Source organism: Centrocercus urophasianus, unplaced genomic scaffold (assembly GCF_019232065.1).
Source record: "Centrocercus urophasianus isolate 14NV4802_14NV808 unplaced genomic scaffold, USGS_Curo_1.0 seq_46, whole genome shotgun sequence".
NCBI classification, from domain to species: domain Eukaryota; kingdom Metazoa; phylum Chordata; class Aves; order Galliformes; family Phasianidae; genus Centrocercus; species Centrocercus urophasianus.
Window position 1 is genome coordinate 2247459 of NW_024885044.1, and position 13609 is coordinate 2261067.

General features: G+C 42.9%; 1 protein-coding gene across 2 annotated transcripts; it reads left to right on the forward strand.

Annotated features, from left to right (window-relative positions):
- The first annotated feature begins 595 nt into the window (after positions 1 to 595).
- Positions 596 to 8029, forward strand: RAE1 (ribonucleic acid export 1). 2 transcript variants are annotated; one of them, XM_042834400.1, is made up of 13 exons: positions 596 to 661; positions 1036 to 1132; positions 1267 to 1371; positions 2018 to 2110; positions 2998 to 3084; positions 3300 to 3386; positions 3602 to 3673; positions 4203 to 4310; positions 4524 to 4630; positions 4716 to 4791; positions 5307 to 5501; positions 6706 to 6791; positions 7375 to 8029. In XM_042834400.1, coding segments are annotated over exons 2-13 (1107 nt in total). In that variant the 5' UTR covers positions 596 to 661; positions 1036 to 1042; the 3' UTR covers positions 7376 to 8029. The 2 variants fall into 2 exon arrangements, with proteins under 2 accessions (XP_042690334.1, XP_042690333.1); XM_042834399.1 differs by having other exon boundaries at positions 6706 to 8029.
- The last annotated feature ends 5580 nt before the right edge of the window (positions 8030 to 13609 follow it).

Sequence of the window (13609 nt, forward strand, 5' to 3'; positions counted from 1 at the left end):
AACGATGCTGTGCACACCTTGCAATTTATGCAAAGTAAAGGACTTTGTTGGCAACTTGTTGTAAGCACTTCCTTGTGGAAACGACGGCAGCCCAGCACTGCGCTGCTCTGCGCTCTGTGTGCGCTCGGGCTGGCAGCGCGCAGTCAGAGCTTCATTCCCGCACATCCCAAACCGCTGTAAACGCTCCAGCGACCCAACTGCTATTTGCTTGGAGTGAGCAAGCACGCAGATGTTGTTCATTAAGAGTATAAGCAGTCTTGTTAATGGTGCACATCACAACAAAATCCCTCGTTCATTTTTTTTAGTTGGCTCCGAAACGGTGAAAAGGAGCCGGAAAAGGCAGTGATTAAAGTGTATAATAAACCTTCTGTGAAGAAACGGAATTGACTGCATGGGAAAAACTTCCAAAATCGATCCGCAGCCAAAACCGATGCACGTATTTTCGGCAGACTTTTTTCCTACCGCTGCACCAAATTAAAAAGGAACCGGAACAGCTTTTACTGCCCCGCTCCGCGCAGCGAAGCCGAAGGAGCGTCCGCCCCGCCCCTGCGCATGCGCTATTCCCGCCCCACGGCGAGCGGCGCCTGCGCAGTGAGGCGCGGCCTGCCCCGTGCGCAGCGCTCTGCCGGGCCGTGCTGCGGGAGGCGCGTTGAGCCGTGCGGTGAGCGAGGGCCGGGCGCTCGGTACCCGGAGCCCTTAAGCGGTCTCGCGTCGCCCCGTCCGCGGTCGGTTCCGGTGGGCTCCCAAACGGTTGCGTTCCGTCGCCGGCCAGTCCTCCGCGCTGCCGGCGACGCGGCGGATCCCTTGGCATGGCGCTGCCCCGCCTGCCCGCAGTGCTGGCCTCGGCGTCGGCCGGCCCGTAGGCACAGCGCGGTTGGGGCCGGGAGCCGGGAGCGGGCTGCCGTCGGCTCGGGGCTATGAGAGGAAATAGCGGGCTTCTCATAGCACCGCGGGGCGGGGTCTCTCGGGATGCGGTACTTCGTTGTCCCGCTGGTGTCCCCTCCGCTTCTCACCGGGCCGCTTTCTCGTTTGCAGAACGAGGATGAGTCTGTTCGGTTCCACGTCCGGGTTCGGTACCGGCGGTACCAGCATGTTCGGCAGCACAACTGCGGATAACCACAACCCGATGAAGGCGCGTATGTGAGCCCCTGGAAGCCATGCCCTGTGTGCTCGCAGTGCTGCACCCCCGCCAACCCCACAGAGGTAAAGGTTTCCGTGTCACAGTTCTCAAACGTGGCTAATCTTATGTCTTTTGTTTTCTTATAGGATATTGAGGTCACATCTCCGCCCGATGACAGCATATCTTGTTTAGCGTTCAGTCCACCAACACTGCCGGGCAATTTCCTTATTGCAGGATCGTGGGCAAATGATGTGAGTACCCACAGTCAGGCCTACAGATGAATAAAGTAAAAGCATCGGGGCCTACAGTGCAAAATGTGGTCCTTAGAGCTTATGCTGTGGAGCTGGAAATCTTCCTCTTCTGTTGCAAAATGTGTCTTAACAGCTTGGCATCACGTACTTTGATATGGCAGCTTCAGCTGGGAGATGGAGTTGTGAGCTCATGTTAGTCATTCCTCTCCCTATGGCTTTTAAGTTTTAGCTCAGAACACGTAATCAGTATTTCTTCTGTTGGGTTTTTGTTATTTTGACTTTTGAAGATTCATTTTCTTGTGCAATTAGACTATCATACTTTGTCCAGTGGAAGAGCTGTGAATGCAGATAAATCTTGGCTGGTTTGACAGGTTTGTGTCAAAGAGATGAGGCTCTTACAGTCTTACTGAAATTTCTGTTGGTATTTGGAGTGTGTGTTCCCAGCCAACGCAAAGAGAGAGTAGGACTGAAATGTGAGTGGAGGTTTTAACTGTTCTGCTTGGTCTGGTGGCCAGTGGCCTGCAACAGCTTGCTCCTAGCTGACAGCTAAGCATCTTCAAGATGAGAAATCTTCAAGGTAAGAATTCTTTTAACTTTGTAGTCTTACATCTCTATGTTACATCTGTATTTGTGTCTCCTGTTCCAGGTTCGCTGCTGGGAAGTTCAGGATAACGGGCAGACGATTCCAAAGGCTCAGCAGATGCACACAGGGCCTGTACTGGATGGCTGCTGGAGTGATGTATGTTTCAGCTTAAAAATAAACAGTAACATTTAATCGTAAGCCTAGATAAATTGGCACGTATTTTCTGGAAACATGAGTATAGATGTAGATGCATCCCATGATCATTGTATACGTTTCTGTTACTGTGATTGTGTGCTGAGCATGCTCTAACAGAAGAGGCTGAGATGGGCAGATGAGAGGTAAAAGTGTATTTAAAAGTGAAAGTGTATTTAAAGCTAGGTAATAGCATGGCTTTCTCTTTGGGCTTAAAAGAAAATTGGGAAAAAGCCTTGAATGGAGAACCTTAAATCTAAGCTGCTGTATTTTAAGCTGAGTTTCCATTGTGTGTTGTGTATATTTCACAATACAGAATGTGTTTTTGTGAAGATTTTACCAACCTCACAGCATTCTGCTGTTTACAGCAAAGGGACACAGATGGGCTAGTGATGATTTGACCAGCAGAATGTTTAAAGGCTGTTATGGGTATTGTTGGTGTAATGGTCCAGAGTACAACAGAAAAGAATGTGCCAAAATCAACTACCCTTCCCCCCTTCCTTTGAAAAGCTTTTAGCTAGATACTGAATACTTTTTTCTGTGTATTGGAGCAAATAATCACCGTTTGTTGGGGCCTTATCTTTGTTACTAACATACAGGTGTGAAGAAACAGTAGTGGGCAGGCATGGAGGAATGCCTGTTTCTGAGTTGAAGGTGGCATTGCTGAGTGTGCCACTGTTACACAGACTCGTAAAGAAATTTCTATTTTGTTTCTTCTTTTCTCTTTGTTTCTTCTGTTTGTCTTGCAATGCCTTTATGTGTTACATTACTGTTATATTCTGGAACAGAGTAAGGCATGACAATTTTCTGATGCAGATATTTTTTCTCTTGTGCTTTCTCTTGTTTTTCAGGATGGAAGTAAAGTATTTACTGCTTCCTGTGATAAAACAGCCAAAATGTGGGATCTCAACAGTAATCAGGCTATTCAGATCGCACAAGTGAGTCCCAAGCTATTGTGTAGTTTCTTCTTTTCCTTCATTAAAAGCTACCCTTGTTAGCTGAGTGTGCTAATGCTTAGTGTCTCTAAAGTAGATACTAATATGAGAGAGATTTTCTTGAATGGTTTAAAAAGTGTAAATACAAAAATATGAGGAGCATAAATAAGAAACGTGGGTCATTGCCCTAGTGTGTGCTTTTTTATTTTCTTCTTCAGCACGAAGCTCCTGTGAAGACCATCCACTGGATTAAAGCACCAAATTACAGCTGTGTGATGACAGGAAGCTGGGATAAAACTTTGAAGGTACAACTTTTACCCAAACAAGGTGCAGAGTGTGCTGACAATCTGTTTATGGCAGCATTTATCAGAGGGAAAATATTTTCTTAAACACGCGATTCAAGAACAGATCAGTGCAGTGACTTCACTTCATAGAGGGTTGTAGTGTCTGACAAGGATGAATCAGCTTGGTACTATTTGCTCAACTCTGAGCTCTGTTTGTTTTGCTTTCTTTCCATCAGTTCTGGGATACCCGTTCACCAACGCCTATGATGACACTGCAGCTCCCTGAAAGATGTTACTGTGCAGATGTGGTGAGCCATGATGTGTAGTAAACTGAGAGTCAGCTGGATGGCTGGGGGGAGGAGTGAAGTGGCTGTGTGGGGCTTTTGTAGGTTCACACTGAGTGCTGGCTGTTAGTATTTGACCTCTGATCTTAGTGACAACACTAATGTTGATGTTCTTGATCCAACCTGCAGAAAACAGATATTTGCAGCATACAAAGTGAAGAGACAAAGGCTTGGTGTGCTTGTAACATTCCAAAGGCAAACCAGCAGTAGGACTGGCCTTGCTTTATTTGCAGATTAGGTTGTATACCACTGTTGGAATTCACATTGGAAGGGTCATCTAATGATGAGGGGGTTTTGGTAAGGCTCTCAGTGGCAGTGGAGAGCTGACTTGTTGTAAGATCCTCCTGCAGGTGAACTCTTTTCTTCCTACCTCCCCAAAAAGAAGTCTGGTGCTGTAAAATCCTTCAGGATTTCTGTGAAATAATAAGTTGAGTTCTCTGTCATGCTAAGAACATCACTGCCTCTCTTCCAACCTGTTTTATAACTCATCTAGGTTCATCCTATGGCTGCTGTGGCCACCGCAGAAAGGGGTTTGATAGTTTATCAGTTAGAGAACCAGCCATCTGAATTTAGAAGAATAGAATCACCTCTTAAACACCAGGTAAAGAGTTATATTCGTTACAAGTGCATTTGTACAGATTGTTGAAATGATGTACTTGCTGTTCTTTTAAAAAAAAAAAGCGACAAATTATGTCAAAGGTGGAGTTCTTTCCTTCGGTGTGGCACGTGTCCTACGTTGATGTTTATTATGGTGGCATATTAAAATAAATTGCCACCTCCTTAATTTCTAAAATGCTCTCTTCCTCAAATCTAGCATCGCTGCGTTGCTATTTTTAAAGACAAAGTGAACAAACCTACTGGATTTGCCCTTGGAAGTATTGAAGGAAGAGTAGCTATTCATTATATCAACCCTCCAAATCCGTGAGTATTCTTGTTAAATCATTCTCAATTTATTTCTCAGTTTACAACGAAGAGCAAAAGAGATGTTTGTTGCTTTTCTCCCCAGTGCAAAAGATAATTTCACTTTCAAATGTCATCGCTCCAATGGAACAAACACGTCAGCACCTCAGGATATCTATGCTGTAAGTACTGAGCTTATATCTCGAGGTCGTTTGTGTGGGAAAACAGCGTGAGTTCTGAATGTAAAACCTGCTATGAACTGTTAATTCTTTTTCAGCTTCAGGTGAAAGTTGTGTTAGACTCTGTGCTTGAAGTACAGTCGTTGGCATGCACTGAGGAAAAGCAAGATTTTGCACTTTCTTTAAAACCGAAGTCAGATTAACTGTTCATTTCATCCTTTTGGTGGAGATAAAACTTGTTGATCTTGCTGTTATTGCTGATTTTGAGCCAGTGCCATTACACAATATACTAAGCATTACACATTTAATATTTAGCTGCTACAATAAAGATGCTTTCCTTGTTGCTCCAGTGCCTAGTTTCAAAAATGGATCTGGTAGAACACTTCAAAAATAAGATGTATCTATAGTTGCAAAAACCCTTTTGTCATGTATTTACTCTTGGGATTCAGCATGTGTTTTGTTCCAATGGTCTGTGGGTGACTGTGCTGTCTTCCATAGTATTTTCTGTGATTCTGCAGGTAAATGGAATAGCATTCCATCCTGTCCATGGCACTCTTGCCACAGTGGGATCTGATGGTAGATTCAGCTTCTGGGATAAAGATGCACGAACAAAACTAAAAACATCAGAACAACTTGACCAGCCAATATCTGCTTGTTGTTTCAACCATAATGGGAATATATTTGCATATGCTTCCAGTTACGATTGGTCAAAGGTAAGAAAGGTTTCAACTCGTGTTCACTCTTGTACTTAATGACAAGGGCAATTATCCTGTCACACAAAGCTTTACTGATCTCTGTTGCTGGTGATAGAGACTTTCTAGCTGCATAGGCACACAAGGAAATTTACAGTGGTCATAGTAGGCAGAAAAATGATGAGTTCTAACACTGGACCAGTGTGATGTTCAGTATGGCTCTTAGCTTCAGTTGCTAAGATTGGAAGCACTGCTGCTTTGCAAATGTGATGAGCAGCACATAAGCAGTGTGGCTCAGGAGTCGTGCTGGTTGCTCTCATGTTCTGCTATGGAAACAGCCGTGGTGCACGCTGCACACTCAGAAGTTCTCACTAATCTTTGAAATCTGCTTCTCATTCAGATGACTATTTTTTCTTTCTGCTAAGCTGTCACTGTGTTTATAAACACTTCTAACAGTGTTGCAATGGTATGTTCTGTATTTCCAGCTTGCTGGTGCACTCACTTATCCATGTACCTTCCAGATTTGACTTAACAAGACCTTATCTGGGTGCAAGAGAATCAAAAAGCAATGAGGTGCAGGATCAGTTCTCCTTTATAGTTTATGAAAGGCACAGTTGAAATACGACTGAATTTTAATGGAATTACAGTGGGAAAGTATTCATTGCCTGTTATAACTCACACTCTTAAATCTGAAAATGACATTCATTGTATTTTCAACTTAAATGAATGCAGAAGTAACAAATGAATTCTATCACATGCCACGAAGGGAAGTAAGGCTGTGATTTCCTGTGTTGTATCTAGTCTTAGGAATGCTGGCCAAAGTAAAATGACTTTGTTAGACAGGGGCAGATGAATTCTTCTGTTCTAAATACTCAGGTAGACTGCAGTGGTACATGTGCACCAAAGTGTCTTTCACATCTGTTCACCAGTAGGTACTAAGTTTGTTTTCTGCAGCTGTTCCTACGTAGTGGATTTGATAAGCTTCAAGTTGTGCATCAGACCTCAGTAGTTCTACACAATTCTTGTGATTACTTAGCTGGTAAACTGAGCAATATATTACTATAACTAAGTGTTATGACTCAGTAATGCCTGATATCTGACCTGGAAGACCTCGAGTGAATCGTAACAGACGAAACTAATGGGATATTCATATTTTTGTACTTCAAGATAATATTGATATTGTCTCTATTGAAGAGAGTAAATAGAGCTGATGTTTCTTTTTTAGGGTCATGAATTTTACAATCCACAAAAGAAAAACTACATTTTTCTGCGAAATGCAGCAGAAGAGTTAAAGCCTCGGAATAAAAAGTAGTGAGTATGAGTCTGAGTTGTGTTACTCTCCTGTGTTTCTGCCATTCATGCCTATACTCTGCCACTTGTGCCCTACTGCACCACAGTTCTGTCAAATCTGGATTGTTTTTAATGGGAATTGTAAGAATGATTGGTGTTGTGAATTGCTGGAGGATGTTTTTCAAGCTAGTTATTATGATGTGTCTGTATGTATTGGAGGAGAGGCTGTTGTTCATGTGACTCAAGCACTGTCTGTTCCAAAGCAATAATGGAATTGCAGCAAAATTTAAATCTTCATTAGTTATTCCTGCTTAGAAGCTTAGGTATTTGTTTCTTTTTTTTTTTTTTTTTTTTTAATTGGTACTAACTAAAATGTGTTAATTGTAATAGTTCTGGAGGAGTTGTATGCATACTGTATTTTTTTTGTAAGCACTTGCAATTCTTCATGTAGTTCTTCTCAAAGGAGGCTTGTTTTTACTTATGATCTAGGGATTCTTTCATTGGCTGATATATTTTTTAATGATTTTAAATGAAGTGCTGCCTGCTGTATGCTGGGAGGAAATGCCTTGCAAATTGTTTTCCATTTTTTTAATGACTTTGGTAGGTATGTATAGCATTGACAAATTCAAGACAGAAGATGGATGGACACAAGTGCAAGTTCTGTTTTCCTTTACTTTCACACTCCAGCAATGCACAGGACTTTTGAGCCAATGATTCTCATGTTAGTCCAAAGGAGAAACTGCCAGTTGTGCCAAGTGGTACAGAGTGATGTCAGCAGCCATTGAAAGTTCTGTTCTGTTCGTGACCGAACCAATGAGTGCAAAATACCAGTGGCCTACACTGCTTTAAAGCTGACGTTTTTTGAGTTCAGTTAGTTTCTACATCTCTGTTAACACTTCTCATCCCTTAACAGGGGTTTCTGGACTGAAAAGAAAGCTCATTTTTCTATTAACTAGAGAATAGTGCTGGTGAGTTTCATCCTGATGAAAAAAACGCTGTGAAGCAAAGTCAAAGCAATGTGTGTCCCTCTGATCTGAATCTCCCACTGTTTACTTCTGACTATCCACTTGTACACATGCCAAAGTTTCTTTCTAGAAGTGAATGCTTACTGTTCCTGCTCAACTCTTGTTTGATAACAATGGTGAGGGGATGCATGTATAAAAATACTTGTCCTATTGTACAAACTCTGTAAAACTGTATGTTGTGACAGTTATGGTTATGGATTCATTCAAATAAAATTTTTACGAAATGCTTTTTTATATTTTGCAGTTCTGATACAATCACGTGGCCACGTTGCTGTGCTTGCTCCTGTGAGCAGCTTTGTGTCCTTTCACTGCAGTTCATACATTCTTTAAAAGTAAAATACTTCTTCCCCAGCTGCCTTCTCTGCAGATGGAATGCATTTTGCAGCTGCTGTTTTATTGTGAATCATACCTGTGGTTTGGCCTCAAAGAATTAAGAGGAGAAGCATTAAAGGCCTTTTGTCTTATGGGGGAATGAAGTTGCTTGCTATTGCAACAGCCAGACACCTGACAATTGGACTCCAGTATAACTGAGTCACACTGTCTTCACAATCTCCAGCTCACTGGCACTCTGACTTCAGACCCTGCTGTGTTCATCAGTCCTTGCTTGCTTTCTTGGTGTGTATTTCCTACTTGGTGCATCTTTGAGGGAGGTCCATACTGCTGTTGTCTGTTCTGGGCCTTGTTTCTCAAGCTAAGTTTTTTCCTGCTACTCCTGTGTTGATATGATTTTGGTTTTCACATTCATGGACTATTAATTTTCTTTAACATAGAAAAAAAGTTCCCAACAGTTCAGCAGTAGCTGCTTGCTTGCTTAAATAGATCTGTGTGTGTATGTTTTATTGTTGCTTGCTTTTCAGTTGTTGCTTGTGCCGTAATCTTCGGCTGTTCCCACGTTTTTCCAGTCTTCCCAGTCAGCTGGATGCCAGCAGGCAGTAGACTCAAGGTTGTGTGATTGCTGATGGCCAGAAAATTTAAAATCCCGTGAGCAGAACCTCCCACTGATGTAAATAGGGAAGAATGGGATGTATCACCTCTTGTTTAAAGACTGATTCTTTGTTTAAATACACAACTGTGTGAATGAAGTTGAGAGAAAATGGATTCATCCCAGGTTGGCATGTACGTTTCTGTGGGTTCCAATGGAGCTGCACCTGCTTGAGAGGATACTGAGCTTGCCCAGAACGTTTTCATTTTGTATTACTGAGTTGAGTGCTTATTCTCATGTTGGAATTGACTTCTTTATCTCAGTGAGGCTTCAGAATTATTTAGTCATTGTGTTAATTGTTCAGACTAATTTTAGAAGGGCGTATTTTCCATTACACTGCTCTGTGTGTTAGATACATTCAGCTGAGATGACAAACTTTGAACTGATTTGCTCTCCATTACCCAAAAGAATGCACTGGCAATTTACTCCTCCTCATAATTATTGTGGATTCTTTTGTGAAGTGAACACAGCTGTATCCATTCAAGCCTTAAGAGCTTACTTTCCTTACCCACATCTCGGTGTTACTTGTGTGGCAGTTACTTATTCACAAATACCTGAAGCAGAAAGTAAGATTCTTGGGGAAGGTGTTTCACAGCCACTGTGGTGGTTTGCCCAGAAGGAAGGAAGTTTTTGGAGCTTCACCATGGAACATTGCCCTGCTTTCTGTGCTTACAGCCGGCTGAGGTCTGTCGCCTCTCAGCAGTGCTGCAGCAGAACACAGTGGATGGAATAAATTCAGAAAACAAGTCCCTCGTCGAATTTTCTGTACTGACAGATGCAGTAACGCGTAAAAGGCATGAAGTCAACTCAACCTGTTGCTGTGCTTCTCCCTTTAAGCCAGGAGGTGGCAGCGTTGGCAGGATGGTGCGCTCTATGCGCAGATGCTTTGCAGTGCAACCCAGCCGCAGTTGTGCTGGAATACAGGTGCCTTCATACAGGTGCCTTCATTGCTTCTTGTCTTTGTATTGGCTTATACAGCTTTGAATTCGTTGATGCTTTAAAGGAAAAAAAGCACAAAAACTTAAAACGTATTTCTAATATCAAGCTATCCCCCCAAAACACGGACAGAATGCAAGGGCGTACGTAAGGTTGCAATGCTTTCCTTTTAATTCAAGTTTTAGAGGAGTGTATCCATCTGTAAAGGTAAACCAAGACCAAGAAAGAAGCCAATCTATGTACTTCAGTAAAAGCAAGCAGGTAAGCTCAGAGCTGTGTTACCTAAAAACAGGTGCACTTTTTGGCAAAAATTTGAAAGCCTTTGGATTTTTGTTTTCAAAGCTAACAAGTGTGCAAGACAACAAAAGGGAGAAACAGTGTGAATTATAATGTCTGTGTAGGATTTAAGATTGCTGCCTCACGTAGCTGTCTTATCCCTGGGCATCATCTGAAACAAAGAGCAATGAGGTCTGCATTGGCAGAATGTCATCGCCTGCCTCCCCAGCCTGCAGCAGGAAAGGAGCTGATGAGGAGCTGACATTGCAGCTGCAGCCTTAGCGAAGGGATGGCAGCGATCTGTGGGTGCCACCTGATGCTGGGCTGGACTCAGGCTCACAGGTATCTGTTTCAGTTCCATCAGAGGGTTCATTAACACAAAGCAAACCTTTGGTTATTTGTGCCATTTCCCTGCTCCTGAAATTGGGATAGTGCTCTTTTAGGTAAAAGAAATTCAAGCCTTTCATAAGGCAGCAGGAGGTGGAGGCATTACCACAGGGAGGGCTGTGTGCCTCTGGAGCAGTTTCACATTGGTAGAGCAATTCCAAATGTTTGTGTTGCAGCAGTTCTGCAAATACTTTCTGTTACAGTGCATAAAAGATACAATACCTGCCAGCGTTAGCTTTGTAAAGAGAGGCCGTTTTCTTCTGTTGACTAATTAGCCAGTGAATATATTCAGTTTGAAGAGTCACTTCAATAATTTAGCAGGCATTGCCAGGTAATATAGGAGCTTTTGTCTTCCCAGTGGCACAGATCCTGTGTAACTCAATCTCTGGCTTTATGTATTCAAGGAAGTATTTGGTGTAGCTCCTGTATCAAGTGCCACTGAAAGGCAGGCCCAGATAAAAGATTAAGGTAATGCTCTTTGCTCTGAAACGGGAAAGTCTACCCTTTACTGTCCAGTGTATCTTTTGCAGGCAAGAACTGCTTTATACACCTATGCTAAGGTCCAATAATGAGCCTGTTGAAACAACAGAAAAAAGCTGAAAACTGCTTTCTAAACACAGACAGGTCTTTGTCTTCATGGCATATCAACAAATATTTTTCAGTCTGATGCAGGATGCTTCCTGTCATTAATGTTTCTTTAATGCAGACCACCACTTGTGCTGCATTCCTTGGTTTGCTGGACCAGGTGGGGAGAATAATGATGTTCAGTTCCTGGCAACACCACATAAGCAAAACCCAAATCACACATTTTCTTCAGCCTCTTCTAAGGAATTTATTCACATTTGTGCTGTCTGCCAGAGAAGTTTAAGTTCAAATGTCCTCTTCTGAGTCAAAAGGTTCAGTGATCTTTCCCTACCAGCCTACAATATCACAACTAACCCACAAGAAAGGGAGATACGTTTTGTTTGGGATGGGCATGACTATTGCACCCAGCAAGGTGCAGAAATAATGCACTACCTTAAACTGGAATCTAGCTAAGATGTCTACCTTGTATAGAAAGGTTGTTTATTCTCAGTTGACTAAAACTGGAATTAAAATACAATCTTTTTTTAACTTTCTTTGGTAAGGACAGCTGTCTGCCACGCTCCTGCTGTAACACAGAGTGGGATTTATGTGGACTCAAAAGGACCAATACCACTTACTGACAGGTAGTTGCTTTCCCACTCTTTTCCTTTGAGATCTCCTTTTTCTACCTAATGTTAATTCATGGTCTAAATCAGCAGGGCTGCAGGCAGTAATTAGTTGCTTATGCTTTGATGTTTAATTTATGGACCAGTTTCTATATGTGGAGAACAACTTTACATTTGCTGAGAGTTGTCAGATGATATCAAACAGTGTGTAGCAACACACTGGCTGGGTCAAAATGTATTTGCACAATAACACAAAAAGGTGGGAAGCATCTGTTAAGAGTACAGCTTAGTGTAAAGGTTTCCACTGAACCTTTTTTTTTTTGAGCTACTGTTCAAACACAGGCTGTGTGATGCAGTTAGTTCTCTGATGCTGACCTTCCTCTTTCACAATGTCTTCGGTCATCCTGATCACCAGCTGAACAGCTTCCTTTGGTGGTCTTGCCAGCAGCAGTGGAGAACTGAAAGAAGATTGAGCTCTCCAAACTATGGTGAATGTGGCAAGTTCTCCACTAGTAACTTTCCTATCATGGAGACATCTGAGACTGCACCTGCTGCTCCCTTGCTCTTACAAGGCCTTATCTTCATGGGCTGTGCTGTTAATCCTGGTAAGGAAAGAGCACTGTTGTTTTTTATTCTTATGGACTGATGAAAACGTACTTTGAGGTGATTCCATTCTGTGGGCCTGGAGTCCGAGGCCAGTCCTGGTGTATTATTCCAGAAGAATTATTTCCTGATACAGCACCAATTCATACGCTCCATTCACAACCTTGAATTTATTTCGAATAGAAACTAATCCATCAACCTTCTTCTCTCTGAGAACGTGTGCATGTGCTGTATACCCTCCTTGTGGCTGCGTTGCTGGGATTTGCCTGTTGAGGTACTGATGATGTTTCACCCTCCGCAGTGACAGCGACGTGCCGGCTGCTGGCTGCAGCAGTGCTGTGAGAGCTGGGTGCCACAGCCCAGGGAGCTGCGACCTCCTGTGACCCTGCTGCTCTCCTGTGGCAACGTGGTGGCTGAGGTTTTGCTCTTTAGCACAAGGCGTGCTGCAGGCCTTACAAGGCCGTGTAGAAACTGGAATCGTTCTGCCTGAAGTTCAGTCCAGGTAACTGCGTTGGTTTTCTTTGAATACCTTTCTGGACTCCATGGATACGGTTTTTGTATCCGATATCGATACGTTGTTTTGATGTCTAGACAGTTCAATTGTGTTCATATCCTGGGCAGAGCCACTGCTCTGCAACGAATCTTTGCTGCCTGGTGTTTGAACAGAGTAGACATGGCAACTAGAAGGCTTTGAGAGTTTCTAACCGTCTCTAAAGGAGGTTAATTAGACCTCATGCTGATCAGCTGGTTTTTTGGTGTACAGTATTCTGCACTTGGCAGGTTCACTGCAGGCATTAAATATCCTCCAAAAGTATCAGAGTTTGTTTGGAAGAGGGATATCAGGGTAGATGGATTGTTCATCTCATTAGATGTGGCGAGGCAGAAGTCGACTTTATGAAGGTCTAAAGGAGGCAGTGCAGATGGCTGAGAGCCATCAGGTTCATCTGTGTGAAGCAGGATGGAAGAGCCCACCTCAGCTCCACCCCAGTGCTGTTGACATGCTCAGCTCTGCAGTCTGGCAGCTGTTAAGGATGCCCATTCTGCATGTACCAGCCTGCTGTCAGTCTGGGAGGTGAGACACCTTTCTGAATGTTTTACTTCACCCTGACCATTCTGGGGTTGGAGTGGGTGGGTGGTTCCTGCCCTGTTTGCTCTGTGGTGTCACACACAGCTCATGAAAAGGCCATAGGATGTGGCCCTGTCAGCTCTGGTACAGATTGTTAGAAACATTCTGGCATTATTCTTTCTTTCTATCTTTTAATGAGAAAATACCACTTATTTTTAACAGCTCAGGAAATACTTGGAGAGAAAAAAAAACATGTTGTATCAAAATGCCTGAAATTTTCTGCTTCCTTCCTTTAAGGAATGAAATGGTTGCTTCCTCATATTAAAATAATGGATTTTATGATTTTAAAAATGCTAACAGAAATTTGAAGTTAC